The sequence below is a fragment of the Mesoplodon densirostris genome, chromosome 2 (genome assembly GCF_025265405.1).
Source record: "Mesoplodon densirostris isolate mMesDen1 chromosome 2, mMesDen1 primary haplotype, whole genome shotgun sequence".
NCBI lineage: Eukaryota > Metazoa > Chordata > Mammalia > Artiodactyla > Ziphiidae > Mesoplodon > Mesoplodon densirostris.
In genome coordinates, this window is record NC_082662.1 from 54,321,073 (window position 1) to 54,346,455 (window position 25,383).

General features: G+C 37.1%; 1 protein-coding gene across 5 annotated transcripts in view; it reads right to left on the reverse strand.

The window, feature by feature from the left end:
• The window catches only part of TM2D1 (TM2 domain containing 1), a 141,703-nt gene extending 116,899 nt beyond the window's left edge, over positions 1-24,804 (reverse strand). For 3 of the 5 annotated variants that reach the window (XR_009530610.1, XM_060084167.1, XM_060084180.1), the window contains exons 1-4: positions 24,628-24,799; positions 22,623-22,692; positions 11,791-11,899; positions 1,253-1,344 (exon numbers count right to left, since the gene is read on the reverse strand). Coding sequence is in view for 4 of the 5 variants with exons in the window: in XM_060084167.1 (XP_059940150.1) it covers positions 1,253-1,344; positions 11,791-11,899; positions 22,623-22,692; positions 24,628-24,789 (433 nt within the window). In the remaining variant the exon portion in view is untranslated. Of the gene's footprint in view, positions 1-1,252; positions 1,345-11,790; positions 11,900-22,622; positions 22,693-24,627 lie in introns of all 5 variants that reach the window. The other 2 variants (XM_060084188.1, XM_060084197.1) reach the window with 1 other exon arrangement.
• Positions 24,805-25,383: the final 579 nt, after the last annotated feature.

Sequence of the window (25,383 nt, forward strand, 5' to 3'; positions counted from 1 at the left end):
ACAGTTCTGTAACAGTGCTGTAGCACAAATTGGTCTACCATTTATTACTTATTTTCTTCTAACCAGTATGAACTGTGATCTCCATCGTTATTTCCAGAGAACTTCATTACTTACTTAACAGCAAGTAAATTTTGAATAAATGTTTGTTAACTGAAAAAATTTCATGTATATAGTATTTTAAACTGTGATTTCTATTTGTGACCTTATAACACTGAGTTCCAGTTAAGGTTAACAGAAACATAATTCCCACCAACCCCACAGTGAAAATTCCTCTTTGATCTCTGGTGAGTAGCAACATGGAAAGAATAAGATTAGCTTTGCTAGCTAGAAAGCAGAGCATTCAGAAACTTTAAATTTGCTCAGTGAAGGGCTAATACAGAAGCAAAGTACTACAGTAAATAAAGCATGATCTCTTGAGCCAGAATATTTGGGTTCAAAGTCAGGTCACTAGCTGAGTGTCCTTGGGTAAATCTCTTAATCTCGTGACAATTTCCCTATCCATAAAACAATGATGATAACAAGAAATATGTTACAGTATAAAGCAAGGCCTCCAGAGTCAGTAAATCCCTTAACCTCTCTGGTGACAATTTCCCTACCTGTTAAAGAAGATTTAAACTGGATGATAAACTCAAAGAGTTTTAAGGCTTAAATAAGGGCAGACATGTGAAAGTATTATTTAAACAAAAGCTATCATCAAATGTAAATAGTTTTCATAAGAATTAGCAACTATGGTAAATGTAAAGATTACAGCTAGGAGGAAGGTACGGGGAGGGATGCTAAGGGTAATAATCAGGCTCCACACCAGCTCATGCTGGCTGCTGTAGTTCCAACACCAACTTCTCCTGAAAGAAGTAGTTTCTATTCCAAAATCAACACTTATAGAGGTTCAGGTAGAAGGCAAACATTTTCTGGAGGGATAGGAAAAGATATGCATTTATTCATAAAACATTTATTGAACACCCACTGTGTGCCCAGCACTAGTAATGACAGCTCAAGTCTACTGTCCTAATTAGTGACTACACTATCTTGAGTGTGTGTTTTCATAAAGATGAAAAGACAAGAAAAGTGAATTTCTTATCCAAGTTAACTACAGAGCTAATCACTAGCTCTATACTCACAGAAGAACATTGACTATTCAACCCAACTACATGGAACTTGTAACTATTAATAGTATGCAGAGATTTAATCTATAAGAGTAGGTACATTAACCTACAAGTTTCACGAGAATTTTTTTAAAATGAAACATACTCACCCAAGGCAGGGTATCCAAGGTAAAATCGATCTGCTCCCAACCATCCAAGAAAAAGAGACAGTGCAACCGCCACCTTGTATGAATAGCCATTTCTGCACAGAATTGGAACATGAATGTCACATTCATATATTTCCAACATGTAAACATTTTAGAAAATAAAACTGTTAATTATTATTATTTGTTAACTGGTTCATTCATCCACTCAGTTAATGCTTTTTGGGTGGCTACTGAGTGCCAGGCACTATCTTAGGCTATTGGAATATATTAATGAACAAAAGAGACAAAGATCCCTGACCCCTAAAGAGCTTATAATCTAGAGTAAGTGACTTAACCATGCCATACCTCTGAGGGAAGAGTGTCCCAGCCAAAAAAATTGCTGTTGCAAAGGCAGCATACCTGACAGTGCAGCAGGAGTGGAGTAAGAGAGGGGAAGAATAGTAGGAGACGAGGTCAGAGAGATAATAGGGGGCAAAGAAGGCAAATCACGCAAGGCCTTGAATATCATCGTTAAGTAAAAACTCTGTCTTTTACTCTGGGAGATATGTGAAGCTACTGCAGAGGTTAAGTAGAGGTGTGGAGTGTGATCTGATTTAGATTTTAAAATGATCACTCTAGCTGCTGTGCTGAAGATAGACTGTAGGGGAGCATTTGTGAGCTACTGTCACAATAATGTACAACAAACCTTTCCAGATCAAGCAGAGAAGAAACCATGAAGGAGCTAACTGTGAGGAAGAAGTAAAACCGAAAGAGTGTGGTATCTTGGAAAGTCAAGTGAAGACAGTGTATTAAGAACAGAGTGATCAACTGTGCCAAATGTGACTGATGAATGACATAAGAATGCCTGAGAATTTACTTAGTAGTAAATTTAGTAGTAAATTTAGTAATTTAACCAAGAGGAGATCTTTAGTGACCTCAGCAAGAGCAATTCTGATAACGATGAGGGCAAAAGACAGAACAGAACAGGCTGAAGAAAGCCTGGAAGGGCCATAGTGGTACCTGTGACTCTGCTCTCCCCCACAGCACACCCAAACCTGGCTCCTTCCCCCCATTCCTCCCCTGCCCTCACCGCTACAGCAGTGCCCACAACCCAGGCAACCCCACATATGGCAGAGGCACCCGCCATCTCAAGGCACCAGTAACCCCAGACGAACAAGCAGCAATGATGAGGGCACTGACGACATCTCTGGCAAAGGTGATGGAGAGTGGAAAGTGCCAATTCTCAAATATAGCCAGAAGCACTCAGGTAGGATAAACTAAGCTATAACTTATGCTATAGCGCCACCTACTGAAAAACAAAAGAAAGGACTCTAATTACCAACCTGTTGAACTGTTAGAATCAAAGTAAATAAAGGTTTACCTAAATAAGAAACGTATTCATTACTTCAAATGTGCCAGCAAAGGAACAACTCACCAAGCACTATGAAAAAACACAGTTAACACAGTATCAGAAAAAGAAAATGACAGTTCTCCAGAAACAAAAGTCACAGAAGACTGTGGTCTAACTGACAGAGAATTCAAAACAGGTATCAGGAAGAAACTCAACAAGCTATATATAAGAAAACGGAAAGACGGTTCAGTGAACTAAGGAATAAAATTAATGAACAGCAGGAATACTTTATCAAAGAGATTGAAACTCTAAAAAAGAACCAAACAAGTTATGGAGCTGAAGAACTCAATAAACAACATGAAGAACGACATTAGAAAGCACTGGAAATAGAGTAGAACATATGGAAGAGAGAATTAGCGAACTCAAAGACAGAAACTGAGAAATGATTCAGGTAAAAGAGGACAGAGCTAAGATTTTTGTTTCAACTGAAGAAACTCTACAAGAACTATCCAACTCCATTAGAAAGGCAACATAGGACAATGCATATCCCAGAAAGAAAAGAGAGGGAGAAGGGAACAGAGAGCCTATTTAAGGAAATAATAGCTGAGAACTTCCCAAATCTGGGAATGGAACTAGATATACGAGCCCATGAAGCTAATAGAACACCTACTTATCTCAAAACAAGAAGACCTTCTCCAAGACACATTATATATTAAAATTGTCAAAAAAGTCAATGACAAAGAAAGAATTTTAAAGACAGCCAGGTTAAAAAAAAAAAAAAAAAAAAGAAGACAATAATCTACAAAGGTACCCACATAAGGCTATCAGCAGATTTCTCAGCAGAAACTCTACAGGCCAGAAGAGAGTGGAATGACAAATTCAGAATATTGAAAGATTAAAACTGTCAGCCAAGAATACTCTATACAGCAAAGGTATCATTCAGACAGAAAGGAGAAATAAAGGCATTCCCAGACAAACAAAAGTTGAGGAATTTATCACCACTAGACCTGCCTAACAAGAAATGTTGAAAGCAGCTCTTCTACCTGAAATGAAAAGGCAAAAGTACACAAAACTTTGAGTAAGGTAATAAATAGAATCAGAAAATTGCAACTGTATATCAGAATAGGTTGTTAAACACTTAATTACAGCAAAGGTTAAAGGGTGGAAAAAAAGCACTATAAATAACTACAGCTATGTCAATTTGGTAACAAACTCACAGCATTTTGTGTTGAGATATATTTGTGACAACAAAAACATAAAAGGAGAAGAGGAAAAGGATGAAACCTGTAGAGGCATATTAGGATAAGATACTACCAGCAGAAAAAGGAGTATTTTATCTTTAAAACATTTATACAAACCTCATGATAACAAAACAAAAATCTAGTGCAGAGACACAAAACATAAAAAAAGAGAAAACTGAGAAAAACATCATAGAAAACCACCAAACTAAAGCAGCAGACAGAAATGCAAGGAAAAAGAAACAATGGAACTATAGAACAACCAGAAAAGAAAAGATAAAATATCAATACCAAGTCCTCATATATCAATAATCACACTAAATGGGGACTTTCCTGGTGGTCCAGTGGTTAAGACTCCACGTTTCCACTTCAGGGGGCATGGGTTTGATCCCAGGTTGGAGAACTAAGATCACACATGCTGCAGGGTGTGGCCAAAAAAAAAAAAAAATCACAATAAATGTGAATGGATTGAATTCACCAATCAAAAGACACAGAGTGGCTGGCTGGATCAAAAAATAAGACCCAACTATATGCTGCCTCCAGGAGACACATCTCAGTTCTAAAGATAAATATAAGTGCAAAGTAAAGGGCTGCAAAATACTCTAAGCAAATGGCAGCCAAAAGAAAGCAGGTGTAGCCATACTTGTATCAGACAAAACAGACTTCAAACCAAAAAAGTTAATAAGAGGCAAGGATGGACATTATATACTAATGATAAAGGGTACAACCCATCAAGAAGATATAACATTTATTAATATATATGCACCTAACAAAATAGCACCAAAATATATATAAAGCATTATTAACAGACCTAAAGGGAGAAACTGACAGCAACATAATAAGAGTAGGGAACTTTAACACCCCCTGTACATCAGCAGATAGATCATCTAGACAGAAAGAGAAGGAAAAGTCAGCCTTAAATGAAACACTAGACCAAAGAGACTTAATAACAGATGTATGTAGAACATTCCATTCAAAATCTGCAGAATACACATACTTCTTAAGTGCACACAGAATGTTCTCAAGGATAAACCATATGCTGGGACACAAAACAAGTCTCAATAAATTTAAGAAAACTGAAATCATATCAAGCATCTTTTCTGACCACAATGGTATGAAACTAGAAGTCAATTATAAGAAGAAAGCTGGAGAAATCACAAATATTTGGAAACTAAACAACATGCTACTGAACTAATGCATCAATGAAAAAAATTAAAGGAGAAATTTAAAAAGTACCCGAAGAGAAATGAAAATGAAAATATGACATACTAAAAATCTAAGGGAAACACACTGCAAAATCAGTACTAAGAGGACAGTTTATAGAAATACAGGTCTACCTCAAGAAACAAGAAAACCCACAAAATGTAACCATACACCTAAAGTAACTAGAAAAAGGAGAAAAAATAAAGCCAAAAGTCAGTAGAAGGAAGGAAAACATAAAAATCAGAGTGGAAATAAATGAAATAGAGACTAAAAAGAAAATAGAAAAGATCAATGAAACTAAGAGCTGGTTCTCTGAAAAGATAAACAAAGTTGACAAACCTTCAGCTAGACTCACACACAAAAAAAGACAACTCAGAAAAATAAAATCAGATATGAAAGAGGAGAAGTTACAATGGATACCAAAGAAACATGAAGGATTATAAGTGACTACTATGAATGGCTATATGCCAGTAAATTGGACAACTTAGAAGAAATGGATAAATTCTTAGAATTATACCACGTTCCAAGACTGAATCAGTAAGATATAGAAAATCTGAATAGACCTATCACTAGTAAAGAGATGAAACATTAAACAAAAACCTCCCCAAAACAAAAGTCCAGGACCAGATGGCTTCACTGGTGAATTCTACCAAACATTCAAAGATTTAATACCTATCTTTCTCAACCTCTTCCAAAAAACTGAAGAGGAGGGGACGCTTCCTAACTCATTTTACAAAACCAGCATTATGAAAACCAGACAAGGACACCACAAGAGGAGAAAATTACAACCCAATATCTCTGATGAACATAGATGCAAACATCCCTAACAAAATATTAGTAAACCGAATACAACAATACATTAAAAGGATTATACGCCATAATCAAATGGGATTTATTGCAGGGATGCAAGGATGATTCATCCACAAATCAATCAATGTGACACACCATATTAACAAAATGAATAAAAATCATAGGATCACCTCAAAAGACTCAGAAAAACATTTGACAAGGTTCAAAATCCATTTATGATAAAAATTTTCAATAAAATGAGTACAGAAGGAATGTACCTCTACATAGTAAAGGCCATTATGTAACAAACCCACAGCTATTATCATATTCAACAGTGACAAACTGAAAGCTATCCCTCTAAGATCAGGAACAAGACAAGGATGCCCACTCTCATCACTCTTTTTTTTTTTTTTTTTGCGGTACACAGGCCTCTCACTGTTGTGGCCTCTCCTGTTGCGGACCACAGGCTCCAGAAGTGCATGCTCAGTGGCCATGGCTCACGGGCCTAGCCGCTCCGCGGCATGTGGGATCTTCCCAGACCGGGGCACAAACCCATGTCCCCTGCATCGGCAGGTAGACTCTCAACCACTGCGCCACCAGGGAAGCCCTTATCACTCTTATTCAACATAATATTGGAAGTCCTAGCCAGAGCAATTAGGCAAGAAAAAGAAATAAAAGGCAAGGAAGAAGTAAAACCGTCACTATTTGTGGGTGACATAATTTTATATATAGAAAATCCTAAAGACTCCACCAAAAACTATTAGAAATAATAAACAAATACAGTAAAAAAGCAGGGTAAAAATATCAATATACAAAGATCTGTTGTGTTTCTATACACTAACAAACTAGCAGAAAAAGAAATTAAGAAAACAATCCTATTTATACTTGCAACAAAAATAATACCTAGGAATAAACTTAACCAAGGAGATGAAAGACCTGTATACTAAAAAATATAAGACATTATTGAAATAAATTGAAGAAAACACAAAGAAATGTAAAAATATCCCATGCTCATGGATTGGAAGAATTAACATTGTTAAAATACACATTACCTAAAGCAATTTACAGATTCAGTGCAATTCCTATCATACAATTCAATAACAACAAAACAAACAACCTGATTAAAAAATGGACAGAGGATCTGAACAGACATTTTTCCAGTTAAGACATGGCCAACAGGCACTTGAAAAGATGTTCAATCATCAGAGAGATGCAAATTAAAACCACAATGAGGGCTTCCCTGGTGGCGCAGTGGTTGAGCATCCACCTGCCGATGCAGGGGATACGGGTTTGTGCCCCAGTCCGGAAGGATCCCACATGCTGCGGAGCGGCTGGGCCTGTGAGCCATGGCCGCTGAGCCTGTGCGTCCGGAGCCTGTGCTCCACAATGGGAGAGGCCACAACAGTGAGAGGCCCACGTACCACACACACACACACACACACACACACACACACACACACACACACACAAAAAAAACCACAATGAGATATCACCTCACACATTAGAATGGCTATTATCATAAAAACAAGAAAAAACAAGATGTTGGAGAGGATGTGGAGAAAAGGAAACCCTCATATATTGTTGGTGGAAATGCAAATTAGAACAGCCACTATGAAAAACAGTATGGATGGACTTCCCTGGTGGTGCAGTGGTTAAGAACCTGCCTGCCAATGCAGGGGACACAGGTTTGAGCCCTGGTCCAGGAAGATCCCACATGCTGCAGAGCAACTAAGCCCGTGTGCCACAACTACTAAGCCTGCGAGCCACAACTACTGAGCCCGTGAGCCACAACTACTGAGCCCGCATGCCACGACTACTGAAGCCCATGCACTTAGAGCCTGTGCTTCACAACAAGAGAAGCCACCGCAATGAGAAGCCCATGCACCACAACGAAGAGTAGCCCCTGCTCGCCACAACTAGAAAAAGCCCATGCAGCAATGAAGACCCAACACATCCAAAAATAAATAAATAAATGAATAAATTTTTTTTTTAAAAAAAGAAAAGAAAAACAGTATGGAGAAAACTACCATATGATCCAGCTATTCCACTTCTGGGTATTTATCCAAAGTATAAGAAAACACTAATTCAAAAAGATATATGCATCCCAATGTTCACTGCAGCATTATTAACAATAGCCAAGATATGGAAACAACCTAATTGCCCACCAATGAATGAGTGGATAAAGAAGATATGGTGTATATATATACAAGAATACTAGTCAGCCATTAAAAAAAAAGACAAAATCTTACTACTTGTGACAACATGCATAGACCTTGAGGTCTATGTGCTAAGTGAAATAAGTCAGATGGAGAAAGACAAATATGACAAATACCATATGATTTCACTCATATGTGGAATATAAAAAAAAAGTAAATGAACAACAAAAAATAACATTAAACAAACACATAGAAACTGAGAACAGACTGGTAGACACAGAGGTGAAGGGGGGTGGGAGGTAGGCAAAATGGGTAAAAGGGATCAATTGTATGACGATGGATGGAAATTAGATGTGGTGAGAAGCACCCTGCAGTGTATACAGAAGTTGAATTATAATGCACACATGAAACTTATATAATGTTACAAACCTATGTTAACTCAATTAAAAAAGAAAGGTTGGAAAAAATTACAGAAAAGAAGTATTAGATAACTCTTTCAAGGAGGTGCTGCAAAGAGGAGTAAAGAAATAAAAAGGTAGCTGGAGTTATCATTTTAAAGTCAAATCTGATCATGTCAGTCTCCTGCTTACGATCCTGTTTGTTGCATTGACTCACAATCAGGACATTTTCAGGGAGTTAGTGGAGATGGTAAACAACCCAGAGATTCTGTCTATGCTTCTAATATTATAAGAACGTCAGATTTTACACTGAGGGCAGTAGTGCCCCCTCTACATTGTAATGGGTCACCAGACTAGAAGTAGAGAAATAAACTGGGAGACTTTGTAGAAACTCAAGCTATAACCTACTGGATAGTAGCAGTGGGAGAGAAAAGGAAACAAAATTGGGAAATACTAAGAAGGCAGAAGCAGCCAGAAGAAATGTGGGGAATGAGAGAATAGGAGAATGACTCCAAAAGTTTCTGCTTAAGAAACTGGGTAGAACAGCTGCATTCACTAATACAAAGGAGGAAATGATTTGAAGGAAAGGACCTTTATATAAAGATGGTGAGAGAAACCAAAGGGGTGGATGAATGAAGCAGAGAAAAGGACCAAGGACATAATCTTAGGAATATCAAGATTTAAGGAAGAAGGAAAGGAATAGGAATCAAAAGAAATAGAAGTGTGTTTTATACTGGAAGTCAAGGAAAGAAAGTATTTTAAGAAAAGGGAATGCCAAATGCTGTAGAAGGATTAAGATATGGACTATAAATATCCATTTGATATAGCAACAAAGATGGCTGGCGAATTTCAGTATGGCCAAAAGCCATACTGCATTAGACTGAAAAATTCATAAAAGATAAATATTATAGAAACAAGCCTCTCAAAAAGCTTGGCTGGTAAGGGGAATGAAATCAGAAAAGCAGTTACCTACATAAATAAACCATCCTAAAGGATAATCTAAAAACTGGTGGTGTAGAAGAGATTTGTCTAATTGTTTACCAAGTCATTTCTCTTTTTCTCATGGACATACAACTAAACTACAGGCAGACCTTGTTTGGTGTGCTTTGCATTACTGTACTTTACAGATAAACTGTATTTTTTACAAGTTGAAGGTTTGTGGCAACCCTGCATCAAGCAAGTCTATCGGCACCATTTTTCCAACAGCATTATTTTAAAATTAAGGTATGGTTTTCTTAGACACAATGCTATCGCACACTTAACAGACTACATATAGTATAAACATAACTTTTATGTACACAGGGAAACCAAATGATTCATGTGACTTGCTTTATTGCACTGGTCTGCAACCAAACTCACGATATCTCTGAGATATGCCTTTGTATACTGTAGCTAACTTTGCACTTAAGTGCAGCCATCACTTAGTTTTGGCCAATGGAATGAGGACAGAAGTGATGTATGCCATCATTTTATGTCTGGCCAATAAAACATTCCTGCAGGGGTTCTTTCTCCACTTTCCATCTGCTGGCTTAATGGAAAGGACTCTAAGGAATAGAGGAAGCAAAGCTACAAGATGAAAGCACAAGAGCCCGCATGACTGCATGGAGCAACTACCACTTCCTTCACCCCATCCAGACCATCAAGGCAACACAAATCGGACTATGATGTGAGTGAGAAATAACATTTACTGTGTTAAGTCACTGAAATTCTTAAGACATTTGTTACAACAGGCTGCTCCAACTAATGCAGATGGCCAGTATAAATAGGTGTGTGACTCGGTAACCAATCAGACATAGTTACTAGACTTCAGTTGCTGAAGAATACATTATAGAATGGCTATATTTGCAATATTGAGATGGAGTTCTAGTCAAGTATCAATATTATAAAAGTATATGCCAACAGGAGAAGGAAAATATGTAAACTGGAAAAGGGACATTCAGTGAATTTAGAATTTGTCAGTGAGTCTTTACTCAGTAGCTAACTAGCAGCTAGCTGTTTGGCAGGCATGTACTGAATATCCTGATAAAGGAAAGTGATATATCAGGTTATGTTACTTTTGTGACTTATCATTAAAATTATCCATCAATCTAACTCCCCTTGTTCTGATTCAATGCTCATCAAGCAAATTCTGTTTTGGAATTGTAGACTTTACTACAGGAGGGGAATAAGTTGGCCAGTAGACTTGGAGTATCTAGTTTCCTTGATAGTTATATTTCCTATCACAATTGAAATCAATGTCTTGTGAACATGATTAGTACAGCTCAGTTGCATTGAGCCTAACTACTCAGAGACAGTAAAAGGAAAATCAGACTTAATTTGGAAATTAAGTGGCAGATCACTGTGGTGTGACCATTATAGGTAATATGAACCTGCAACGTCCAACCTGAATGGTTAGCTGTTCTTAATGGATGATTTTCTTAGTTGTTGTATTATAACCGTGGACCAACACTTAACAAATTATTTGTCATTTGGAAACATCAATCTATAAATCTAAAAACTGACTAAACCATATCTAAGTACTTTGGAAATAATTCCCTTTAACACTTTTTACTTTACTTATGAGCAATCTTGGAACCCAAGAAGCTTAAAGTGATTGGATTACACAGCAAGATAGAATCTAAAGCCCCTCATTAACTCAGTGAAGTAGGGTCAAAAAAAAAAAGACTCTAATAGTAATTTCTAAGAATTCTAATAGAACTTGCAGAAACAGTCAAATAGTGGTTGTTTTTTGACATAACTGCAAAATAGGTGCCATCATATAAAATGCAACAACGTACAGTAAAAGGTAAAAATATAATGCCAACAATGAATAAAAACGGGTAAAATTAAATCATGTTTTCAGGACAAAGCATTAATATAGGAATAAACTGTTAGCTTTACTGGAGCAAAAATAAATAGCAAACTTAAAAGTCCTTTAAACAAAGAATACTCCCAACAAAATAAAACCATTTGTCTTAATATACCAAACTAACTTTTGAATTCTGTTTAACATTACCATTTATCATCCAAACCTATTACAAATAATGAAACCAAGTTTCAAAATGCAAATGATTACTAATTAGTATTCTTTTAATACTATAGGTACACAATCCCTTATTTGCACTCGAGAAAGCCCCCAAATTTTGAAAACAGAATTTTTTCATAAGCCATTTGGTAGCAAAAACTGGCAGAACTGACATGGCATGAAGCCATTCATTCTATTTATCCCACATAGTGAACTACTGAGCTTTACTTGGTTGGTAAACTGCATTTATATAACAATATGCACACTTAAAACAGAGATTTTCTGACAAAAGCAAAAAGATAAAAATTATATTAGTGCAGGATTCTTCTTACAAATTAACTCTTTTCCTCTTCACTCCATTCAGTCAAGATACAACATAGGCAAGTAATCTGAAAATTTAGCTTCAGTAAGGTAGGTACTTACACATTTCGGCAAGATATGGGCTTGAGAAAACCAATTTCATTTCCAGTAAAATGTGTTTCATTGCCACCAGAATCCTTACAAGTTATGTTAGGTGCTGGAAAACATGGAACTAAAGGCAGAAAAAAGCAAAAATCCATTATTTTTTTTCTTGTGGAAAAGTATGTAATTATGTTTTTTCCTAAGGCTAGCAATACACACAAGAAAATATAATGTTAAAACAAACCACCTTCCAACATAACATGATATACTTTAGATAGGAAAAGCTACACTTTATATATATATATATATATATATATACACACACACACACACACACACACACACACTCATGTACAAGATAAGACACAGATTAAAAAATAAAAAATAAAAAAATAAAAAGAAGATACAGATAACATGATATAGTCTGAACACAAAAGCATAACAATTGCCACACTGAGTTAGATGCATGACCCATCAAGTTCAATCTCCTGCGTCTGACAAAGGTAACAAGGGAAGAATTACACATTACTATCCTTTACTTCATCTCCAGGATAAAGAATACTTCTCGAATTTTTGTTGGTATCTCATTAGGTAATTCATTAAATTTAACATAATCTGATTTTATATTTTCAGTTTATAAAGTTCTTATAGATGATGGCTACAATAAACTAAGATTCCTCTTTATCTACTCTAAATAAGTTACTTTCATTTATTCTAAATGTATAGAATGTTTTTGTTTCTCTATTCCCTCTAGGATTTGATGTAGTGTATTATCTCAGCATTTAGTAATTTTGATCTTTATTCATAACCCAAATGACATGATAATACGAGGCAGTAACACTTATAGAGCTTACTATGTGCTAGGCAGGCACTGTCCTGAAGTCTTCATGGCACATCATGTAAAGAGCTAGAACTCTGGGGACTTCCCTGGTGGTGCAGTGGTTAAGAATCCACCTGCCAATACAGGGGACACGGGTTCAATCCCTGGTCCGGGAAGATCCCACATGCCACAGAGCAACTAAGCCCATGCGCCACAACTACTAGAGCCTGTGCTCTAGAGCCTGCAAGCCACAACTACCGTAGCCCGTGTGCTGAGAGTCCATGCCCCGCAACAAGAGAAGCCACCGCAATGAGAAGCCTGCGTATTGCAATGAAGAGTAGCCCCCGCTCACCGCAACTGAAAAAGCCCATACGCAGCAACAAAGACCCAACGCAGACAAAAATAAATAAATAAATTTATTTAAAAAAAAAAAGAGCTAGAACTTTGGAATGAGAATGACCTATCTGTGCATTGCCTGTTTCAGAACCTTGGATTCCTTGTAGATAAAAACAGCACTAAGATCATAATAAGACTATTGTGGGGATTAAATGCGATACAAAATACCTAGTGTAAGGCACAGCATTTAGTAGGCATTCAATAAATGATAGTGCCTTTTCCTCCTTCACTGTTTCTGACTAAAAGGTACTAATGTTTTTAGGCTAGTTTCAGTAAATTCTTATCTCTAGGTTTAGCAACAATAATTACAGTGGGTTTTTTTTTTTTTTGAGAAAATGAAAACAGAACTTGGTCTAATAGTCTAAAACAAACAAAAAAACACAGACTCCAGAGTTTTATTATGAGAGAAAAATGTTATTTATTTTCTGTCTATAATTATCTTAAGATTTCCAACAAGTCACTGTCCTTTTTTATGCCAGAGTAGTACACTGAGAGAATGAGGCCAGGAAAAAAACTCTATAATGACTTTGCACCCTTCTGTGTGTTACTGATAGTTCAAACTATACCATCCCATAAACTTTATTTATTTAATGTATTTACATTTCCAACACAAGGAGGTACTTATGCTAAAAGGCATAGATAGATTCAATACAACTGAGAACCATTTAAACAAGAAAAAAAGTAATAAAATTAAGGGAAGAGGGAGAGTGAAGAAATAATTATACTGGGAAACAACTAAGGGAAGACAGTATCACTGACCACAAATTTAGCTCAGAGGTTCCTGGTAGTTAAGGCAAAAAGCTTTACAGAGCTACTGTGATATAACTGAAAGAAAGCATACCAATTCACCTCTAAACCACTGTGGGAATTTGGTTTGGTTCATGACACAAGGGTAAGAGGATGTAATAGAGAAGGTCCTCAATTAGAACTTTTATAGAACAATAGAGGTTTTCCACATAGCCATTTCTCACACTGACTCCAGACATAAGCAAGAGCTTATAATGTTAAGATCTACAGAGATAGGGCAAAAGTTAACACATGATTTATATGTAGTTGTTTTGCCATCTGCCTTGATATAGGGATAAAACTTACTGACTTTTGTGAATGAATTATTATCATGTCCCTTAAGTTATATCTCTCAACCTGCCATCTTAGGTCATGCTTTTGACTGGAGCTATATAGTAGACAACTCAAAACCGAGATTAACATACGTCTGAAATGCTAATATATATTCTATGTTACCAATTGAAAGGAGATCAGTATGCTCTATCTCTATGATGAGGGAATGATGGAAAGTAATTTTGCTTTCCAGGGGATATTTGGCAATGTCTGGAAACATTTCTGGTTGTTACTACTGGGAAGCTGCTACTGGCATCTAGTGGGTAGAGGTCAGGGATGCTCCTAAACATCCTACAATGCACAAGACAGCCTCCTCACAATAAGGAATTATCTAGTCCCAAACATTAATAGTACTAAGGTTGAAAAACTGCTGTAGATCAGTGGTCTTCAAATAATGTGGCTCACACGCTCCCTAAAATAACTTGTCAAAACCATATACTCCCTCACACATTTTTAACTTCTAAAATTTTTCACCATGGGTTTAAATTGTTGGGAAAAATATTATTTCCAGCATACTGTAAATACTGCCCTTAGTATTGAAATATTATAGCATTCTTTAAAATGGAATCTAAATACCACAGCAATTTGATAGCCATTATGATCCAACAAAGAATATGAAAGGGCTCTTCTTTAAAATTCAGAAATTTTACATCAACTGTAGGAAAAAACACACATATAAAAACTGAGGATCTGGAAATTGATTATTTTAAAGACACACTGCGGGGTGAATTGTACCCTCCCAAAAAGATATGTTGAAGTCCTAACCCTCAGTACCTCAGAATGTTACCTTGCTTAGAAATAGTCTTTGCAAATTTAACCAAGTTAAGATGAGGTCACTAGGGTGGGCCCTAATGCAGTAAGACTGATATCCTTAAAAAAGGGAAAATTGAACATACACAGGGAGAAGATGATGTGAAGACATAGAGGCAGAATGCAATGTGAAGACAGAAGCAGAGATTAGACTAATGTGGGGCATTCCCTGGTGGTCCAGTGGTTAGGACTCTAGGCTTTCACTGCCGAGGGCCCAGCTTCAATCCCTGGTCGGGAACTAAGATCTCACAAGCTACACAGCATGGCCAAAAAAAAAAAAAAAAAAAAAAGAGAGAGAGAGAGAAACTAGGATTGATTAGGTTGCAACCCGAGGAATGCCAAGGATTGCCGGCCACCCCTAACAGCTCGAAAGAGGAAACAAAAAACTCTACCCAGGGCTTCCCTGGTGGCGCAGTGGTTGAGAGTCCGCCTGCCGATGCAGGGAACACGGGTTCGTGTCCTGGCCCGGGAAGATCCCACATGCCGCGGAGCGGCTGGGCCCGTGAGCCATGGCCGTTGAGCCTGCGCGTCTGGAGCCTGTGCTCCGCAACGGGAGAGGCCACAACAGTGAGAGGCACGCGTAACGCAAGAAAAAAAAAATTCTACCCAGAGTTTGAGAGGGAACATGGCCTTGCCAACACCTTCATTTCAGACTTCTAGCCTCCACAGACAGTAAACATCTACTGTTTTAGGCCATCCAGTTTGTAACACTGTTACTAACAGCCCTAGAAGACTAATTCATCTGTATCTGTTTACCTCTTGGAAAGCTTTGTTCACCCCCAGGAGTACATGTACTCCTGGGGGTGAACAAAGGCATCAGGCATGTAAATAAGTCAAAGCAATGTCTGGTTTAAAAAATTAAAGTTTTTTGCCTTGGTGAGGACCACTCCACCTCCACAAAGAAGTGACCTGGAGGAAGATCTATAGATAGACGCAAGTTTTTCTTCAAATAACACCTTTAATTTTTTTTCAAATCCTCAAAGTAGTAAGTTCTGGATTGGAAAATTGTGCAATAAAACAGAATTCTATTACTAAATTTTGGATAATTTTCCTCTAAATGTATTACTACCTTGTACTTGCTCAGTTTGAAGCTGTCACTTTCTTGCCTTATAGCCTTGTTAGATCTTCCTGCAGACTATCTAAAATCAGATCTTAAAGAGATAGCTGCAATACAAAACACTATGATTCCCATTGGGGTTATTGTCCAATACACCTTGCCTAACAGAAATGTACTATTTTTTGAGATTACAGGTTCCTGTACAAAATTCTGAAAGATCATTTATAGGTGAGTTGTAAAAATGCTTTATAAAAATATTAAAAACTAAGAAATTATACCTATTTTTTGGTTGGATACTATTAATTGTTCAAACTCCTATATTTTGGCAATTTTAGTTTTCAATGCTATTGTATCATTTCTAATATAAGAAATGATTTGTATTCAATGAGCTGCTTTGTATTTAATGAGACAGATAAAAGAGAGAAAAATGGCCAACGTTCTAGGCTTAGAACCTCAGGAAAGAATCAATAGTGGAAGCACCAGAGTGAAGGGGAAACCACATTGCTACAATAATTCTAGAGAAGTTTGACAGAAGTATGAGCTAATTATTTCAAGGGATGAAAATTATGTACTTTAATGAGGATGGATGAGCTGCCGCTTCCAGTATAGTGAGATAACATGAGAAAATATTAAAGAGAAACATTGAGACTGATCCGATTTGTTTCAACTGATAGAAAACTCCAGAAAGCAATACTTTAGAATGGGATAAATCTGTGCTTAAGTCCAAACTCTGTCACTTAACTAGTATGTTCTTTTGGGCAAGTTACAAAACCTCACTGAACCTTGTTTTGTAATCTGTGAAATGGGAACAAGACCCTTGTAATGCTATTATACACGAATTAAAAGCATATGGTATGTAAAGCATGATGCTTGGCTAGAGAAAGTGTTCAACTTCCTTACTCTAGGAAATTACAGAACTTCAACACTGAGAAGACTAAGAGAATGAACCTGACACGAGGAATGAATATAACATGTGAATGGCTGTAAATTTAATAGATTTTGTGAAATGAAATCAATCTATTCAATAGATGCCTACAACCCGAGTTTATTCATTTTTACATATTTTATAATGATTTCATTTGACCCTTATTTTATTTTATTTTATTTATTTTAAAGGAGTCCTTCCTTCCTTCCCTCCCTCCCTCCCTTTCTGGCTGCGTTGGGTCTTCGTTGCTGTGCGCGGCCTTTCTCTAGTTGTGGCGAGCGGGGGCTGCTCTTCGTTGTGGTGCACGGGCCCTAGGCGGGTGCGGGCTTCAGAAATTGTGGTATGTGGGCTTAGCAGTTGTGGCTTGCAGGCTCTAGAGCACAGGCTCAGTAGTTGTGGCACAAGGACTTAGCTGCTCCGCGGCATGTGGGATCTTCCCGAACCAGGACTCAAACCTGTGTCCCCTGCATTGGCAGGCGGACTCTTAACCACTGTGCCACCAGGGAAGCCTGACCCTTATTTATTAAAAAAACTATTAAGTAGGCAGAACTAGTAATATGCTTTTTCTTTTTTTCCTTTTACAAACAGAAAAACTGAGGTTCCAAGAAATTAAATGAGCTCACCGAAGTGTCATAAATAGGTAATATTCCAAAAGTCCTAGACTAACTCATCACTTTTAATCAGTACTCTTCATTACACCATGATAATGCCATGCTTACACTGATATCAGGAACAAGCAAAAATAAATCAATATGATGAGATTAAGGAAGCCAGTTACCAATAAATGTTAACTAGTTGACAAAATTAAGCAATGCCAGAAGCCTGAAAACTATTCCATTTGCAGTTTTCTTGCAAAATGTTTGGCTCTGTTCAATGTCTAGGATTTAGATGGCATCAATTTAAGCATGGTACACTGTTATTTCTCAATTATAAAAAGCAGCACCGTTTTTTAAATACGAAATAGCTGTACTAGAAATAAAATAATCAATCAAGTTTCATCACAGTAAAATGGACTGACCTAGAGAGGAGGTGGTTTGGGACCCTACTCCAGTTAACATCATGCCTCTGCACTCTGATCTGATCTGTCATATAAGAGGGTCAGACTCTTTTATTTATGATTTCTGTAACAGGTTGTACTGCATAATGACCGGATAATTAAATGTGTCAATCTAGAATTCGGGTGAAAGCAAAAGATAAAGTTGGTAAGAGCCAACCCTATCTTCATATTTCTAGTGTTAAAAGACACCTCTCCTCTGGAAGTGCTGGAGTTGGAAAATCATCATTTTGCAACTATCACAGTAAAAAATGATTCGGAGGACTTCCTTGGCGGTCCAGTGGTTAAAACTCCGTGCTTCCACAGCAGGGGGCACGGGTTCGACTCCTGGTCGGGAACTAATATCCTGCATGCCTTGCGGCGCAGCCAAAAAAAAAAAAAAGAATGATTCGGGCTAGAATCATCATGGACGCTAAGTTTAGGGGAAATTTTTGATGAGGGATAGGATATTTGCATGGTCTAAATGAGTCTCCCCAAAGACTGTTTATTAGTTGCAAAGGAAAAAATATTTAACTGAAAAGTCTGAGTGATCAACACTTAACATCATCAATGAGAGGCAGATGGCTATCATGTCCCTCAGCTGTGAGATGCAGAGGACACGCCATCACTTACGTAATTTTCCATCCTGGGATGCAGAACCTAAATCTAGTTGTAAGGAAATATGAGACAATCCCAAATGAGGAACATTCTATTAAAATAAAGGGGACTGTAGTCTTCTAACTTGTCAGTATCATGAAAGACAAAGCTGTGGAAATATTCCAAGTTAAGGAAAACTAAAGGCAAAACCTGATCTTGGGATCCTGTACTGGGGGAAAATGCTATAAAGGCTTTATTTGGGTCATTTGACAAAATCAGAACGTGGATGGTAAAGTACTGAATTTACTCAAGTTTTACAACTGAACTGTGGTTATGTCAGGAGAATATCTCTATTCTTAGAAAACACACACAAACATATTTATGGATAAAACATATATACACAAATTCAGAGAGAGACAGAGAGCATGCACGAGTGCACAACGATAAAGCCAGAAGGATAATGTTTAACAATGGGTGAATCTGGGGAGAGGGTGTATGGGTGTTCTTTGTACTATTCTTGCAATTTTTCTGTAAGCTTGAAATTATCTCCAAATAAAAAGTTTAAAAATAACACACTCTTTGCATAACTAATTTATGCTATTAGAAGTTAGGATAATAATTATCATTAAGGCAGGGTAATGGCTGTAAGAGAGCATGGGGCAGAGTCATAGCATGTTGATAAGGTTGTTTCTTAATCTGGAAGCATTCACAGGTGTGTTCAGTTTGTGAAAGTTTATCTGAATTATATTTAAGTGTACTTTTCTGTAAATATATTTCAATAACATCTTAATAAAAAAGACCTTCTGCCAAAGGACCAGAGCAAATTTCTGGAAATGGAGTTTAAATACTTTTGTATTTCACTAATCAGAAAATTAAAAACACTTGCTTATGTATGTCTTTATGTATATATATGTTCTAGACAGAACACTCCTTGAGGGCAGAGATTGTCTTCTTTTATGTATCATCTATACCATTTAGAAGAAGCCTGCATATAATAACTTCTCAATAAATAAATTTCTCAATAATAGTTTATAATACAAATGCTCACTGTTAGTTGTTTTGATCCATTTAATTATTTTAATTTAATTATTCAACTATTACAAATAATTTCTCAATAAATAAAGATGCGTGTTAACTGGTTGGGCTAACTGGTAACCATTTTAAGACCACACAGTTAATTGTCATAGTTGAATCTCCTTTGCCTTTGGTCCCAATTCTTACTCTCTACCGCCAAACTCCCCTCTCTGTAAAACATTCCACCCACTCATTCCTTACTAAAAAGTATAGTTCAAGAAAATTAAACTTAGTTTGAGGATTCTGCAATAGTCCTTCATATACTCAAAAAAACAGAAGAAAAATTTTGGCTACAGAAACGAGAGAGATCACACTTTTCACAACTCTAATATATTCCTACGTCAGGACCAAAAAGCATGTTTCAAGGGTCATTTTGATGTCCTCTCTGATCAGCACTCAGAAATGACTCACCACAGCCAATCCACTAGTCTTGCATGTTCTAAAAAGGACAATTAAAAAAAGCATCCTGTGGACAGACATAGCCTCATGAGGGCTGGGCTGGTAGAACCTATCGCAGATCTTGGCTGAACACTTCTGGGTCATGCATAAATTATAATCCACATGCAGAAGCCCTGTAACTCATATTTGTCTCAGAAACTTTATTTTCTTTTTAAAGTCATAATAATAATCTAAAGTCATTTATTTATTAATTTATAACATTTTATATGTGTTTCCAGATTGTTAGGCACTTATGGTTTATTCTCTCCAAATGAATAACCATACCATTCCTGTATATAGAAAGTCTTCCTTTTATTTTTCTGCAGCTCTCCTCTTACATTAATTAATTAATATTAATAAATTATTAATATTAATAAATATTAATTAATATTTAATTAATTAATATTAAATTAAATATTAAATTACATCATCTATGATAACTTACCTGACAGGTCACGACGTGACCATAACACCTCCAAGTCCTTTTATACTTCCTAGCAGTCTGATCATTTGATTTTGTAGTTGTTTATAAACTTATTTAGCAATAATTACTTAAGTGGATTCAAACTTATTTTACAAAAGAGACACCTAACTGGAGGGCAGAGCTCTTTTTGGTCAGAAACTATTCTTCTTAGTTGTATAGTTTCCTTCAAAATCCTCATACGTACAAAGAATTCTGCAGACTAGAAAAGGCTTTTTTGAGATGGCTGGCTGCCTGATTCCTAGTTTAAAGTGACCTCAGTCACAACAGTATTCACAGATTTCCTAGTTTAAAGTGACCTCAGTCACAACAGTATTCACAGATTTCCAACATATTTCATATACGTGGTTGAATATCTGAAAGCTCATTGTTCCTTATGTGTGTTAACACTATTCTCTGTATTCTGAGAGCACAATATAAAAGACTGAACTGTAACACAGGCAAATCAGAATATACTTATAAAGCAATTTAAAAAGGAGGGGATTCCGTGCAAAGTTCCTTTAAGTCTAACACATCTAAATTAAATAAATGTACACATACTGAGCAATATTTACTATAAAAATATATATATAACCTATTACTGTTTATATGATAAAATTTCATTACTCCAGAATAGTAGCAAAATGTCTGTTATAAAAGTTTAACACAATTTATTTTCAAATATCTCTGCTGACTAGAATGGGGCTGACAGTGTGTCAAAATATAAAGGGATAAAAAAGATAAGGGAGATCTTTTAAAAATATATACAAACTCATAATCAAGAGGTCAGTTATTTGACTATAAGATACTTCTAAAAAACAAAATTTTTTGCAGTTAAAAAAATCCCTTTCATCTGATTTCCAAAATGAATCTGTTTAGTAGCTTTCATTTATAAAGAAAACATCAATTATTGCCTTATTTCCTGTCTAAACAATAAAACAATCAGTATATATTCAGTAGGTGTTCTTTTCTCAAAATAATACTAGGTATTGACCATCATTATGTACCATGTCAAATAAGAATGCCAAATCCAAATAGCTCCAACATACATCTATCTGCCTCCTTTTCAACATATAACCCTTTAGAAGGCTAAACAACTTACTAATTTTTATCTAGCATTATGTATTTTTTGGAATAACAGAAGCTCCCCCAAATCATTAGGTTGAGGGTGTTATCCATTACCAAAACGTCTAAGAAAATATTGATGCACACTTCAAATCCTTACCGAATTGTTTTCACACTTAGGATGTACCTAAGTATATTTTACAAGTGCATGATATGGGTGATATAGCTCCTCACTGTAGCTTACTGGACTAGAAGTCTAATTTCTAGTTCTCTTTGAGTAATTAAAAGCCTAAAGAAACATCTTTGTAAAACATAACTTGATAAATAAAGGGCAACAAGAAAGCTATATAAATTATTGTAAAGGTTTTTTTTTTTTTTTTTTTTTTTTTGTGGTACGCGGGCCTCTCACTGTTGTGGCCTCTCCCGTTGCGGAGCACACGCGCAGGCCCAGCGGCCATGGCTCACGGGCCTAGCGGCTCCATGGCATGTGGGATCCTCCCGGACCGGGGCACGAACCCGTGTCCCCTGCATCGGCAGGTGGACTCTCAACCACTGTGCCACCAGGGAAGCCCCTAAAGGTTTTTTTTTTAAAAATGAATGAGGGCCTCCCTGGTGGCGCAGTGGTTGAGAGTCCGCCTGCCGATGCAGGGGATACGGGTTCGTGCCCCGATCTGGGAGGATCTCATGTGCCGCGGAGCGGCTGGGCCCGTGAGCCATGGCCGCTGGGCCTGCGCGTCCGGAGCCTGTGCTCCGCAACAGGAGAGGCCACGACAGTGAGAGGCCCGCATACCGCAAAAAGAAAAAAAAAAAAAAAAAAAAAAAAAGAATGAAAATTAAAAACTTCTGTTTATATAATTAATAGAATAAGATTATTTTTAAATTAAATATTAACAACCCCTAGCCAGTTCTCCAATATTAAGTTGTTCTGGAAACTGAATAATAATAATGTTGTAAATCAAGAAAAAAACACATTTATTAATTACTATTAGCGATCACACATTCATCTATGAAATAATGTTTTAAAAATTATTTAAAAAAACATGTTTCTGCAAGTCTTACCATGAGCTGTGTAGTTTGTACAGTTAACTGGTTCTTGTGTAGCATCATTTATTTTTGGATCTTTACAAATATATGTAGAAAAGTTAAGGAAATATGAACTACATTCCAATACAAAACATTATCATCTTGTCTTCAACATGTCATCTTATATATTTATGCTTATATTCACATGTGAGAAGAGGCTGTTAGTTTATCCAAGTCAACAAGCACAGGTATACTTTTAGTGTCACTAAATAATACCTGAATATTAACTTATTTCAGGAAAATTGTATTAAAAACTCTAGCAGAGGGTGCTATGCTTATAGAACATCAGTCAGGGTTTAAGCACAAAGCACACACAAAAAAAAGAAAATAAAAATCTTTACCAAATTATTATTAGAGAACTTCAGGTTAAAAAAATCAGTTTCCAGATATCTGACTGAAATTATTCACAGGCCCCAAGTACTACCATATACATAGTTTCATGTAACACAAATAACCCTGTGATGTAGCTACTATTATCCCCACATCACTGAAGCAAACTGATGCTCAAAGTTTGAGTGATTTATCCAAAGTGGTATGAGTGATAGGTAGTAAAATCAGATTTCCTGATTCCAAGCCAAGGGTGCTTTCCATCAGACTGCGAGGAAGACGGTTGTTTTACGTGGGTCTACATGGTCTCCCCAACAGGATTTTAAGCTTTTGTAAATGGATATAATAATTATCTTCCCACAGATGTTCACAACACTTGGGGTCGGGTCTCTGTTTCCTAAATATTTTATTGACACTAATATGAGATAAGTAAGGTACTCACAGGATGTCTCTGGAGACAGAGTCTGACACCTCTTTAGGGTTTCTGAATCACTATTGGAAATCTCATCTTTATGCCAGGAAAAACATTTTCCAGTTAACATCATCTTGTATGCTCAGGCACTTCTAAGTTTCAAAAAGCACAACTCTTCATACTGCTCAATTATTTTATTATAAAGAATCACCTTGACATTTTGCCAAGAAAGGGACTCAACTTGCTAGGTCAGTGATTCTCAAACTCCTAGCATAATGGTAATCAGCAAATTAGAGCTATTCTGTAAAAATTTAATAATGGCGGCCTCTCCTCAACTCCTAAAAATATCGAATTTTCTTAATTTTAAGATTTCCTCTCATAGAATCTTTCTTATATCTCGGGCTTCTATTAATTTTTCTGTTCTACAATTTGTATGAAACTGTCTAATTTTGTACAAAAGTACCTATTTTAATTTGAATGTAACTCCCATTTTATATCCTCCTCCCTTTATCAGAGCTGCTGCAATGAACAGATCTACTTAACTCCTCCAGCCTCAGTTTTCTCATCAGTAAACAAACAGCTAACACATATAGTCCCTACTATGTGCCAGGCATTGTTCTAAGTGACTTACCTGTACTAATTTATCACAACAGGCCTTTAAGTTGGTAGCACTGTTACCTATATTTTTACTCATGATAAAACAGAGTTCAAATAATTTGTCCACGGTTACAAAGTGGAGCAGGAATTTGCCCCCTTGCAGTCTGGGATCTCATGTAGGTCGAGATAGCATAAGGAATAAATGTAAAGTTAACGATAAATGGGCAACATACATTGGCTATATCGTTATTAATTACTGTACTTGTCTTCCCCGAAGTCGGCAAATTTCCAGGGTAGGGTCCATCAACCTTTTAACTTAATTCCAATGCTTACAAACATGGCCTAACATACTTCAGTATCTACGTGTTTGAACAGATAAACCCACCGGTTAAAAAAATGAATTTTTAAAAAAGAAAGGGGGATCACAAGAGGAAGCGTCAACGATCAGTAAAATCCCAAGGAAATCACACAGGATAGCCTCTGTCCGTCCCAGCCCCACATCTCTCTTCACCGCCTGGGGTCCCTCGGTCATTAAAGGACACAGGTCACCTTTCCTTTCAGTAAAACCTTAGCCCATGTTGAGAGCCGCGACCCACTCTCGACCCCGAATCTACCTCGCCCCACGGGGGGGGCTCCTCACAGAGGATATTGTCCCACTTTGAGGTCCTCGCACTTAAGTGACTCTTCGCCACCGCCGGCGGCAGCTCCCCAAGGTCCCGTGGTTACTGACACGACCCACAGGACAGCCAGGAGCCGAGCAGCAGTAGTCTCGGAAGCAACCGGCCCGGACGGCCGATAATCCGCCATGCTGGGGACCGGCGCGTCCCCCGTAACTTCCGGTTCCGCCTTCGCCTAGGCGAAGCTGGGAATCTGGCAGCGGCGGGAGTGAGGCTCTTAAAGGGACCGTGCATCCGTTGGAGGCAGGTCATCCCTCTAGGCCTGCGGAATCACCTGGGAGAGCTTAGATTGGTCTTTGAGAATCAGAAGGAGGCAGCTCGCTTGGAGAATCAGCTGACCTCCGTCCAGGGCTTCCTCCCAAGCTAATCCTGCTGTGGCTTTTCCATCAGCAAAAGTGCTAGCGGCGCCGGGCATTTGATAAACCCTTTACAAACATTATCTCTGTTAGTCTGGTAGGATTTGGGTTTACAGATAACGAACCAGACTCAAAGACGCTAAAGAACATGTTGGCCTTAGTTACTGAGTTGGAATAGAATTGATGTTTGCCCGATTTCAGAAACTGTGCTCTTACTATGATATGATGGCCTCCTTGTTGTCTTAGAGAAGAACTTTTTGCAAGGCTGGTACAAATTGATCTTGAGGACTGTATCACAAAAATAAGCATTACACCTTTTTTTCTTCTTTTTTCTTTTAAAAAATTACATATATATTTTTAAATTTATT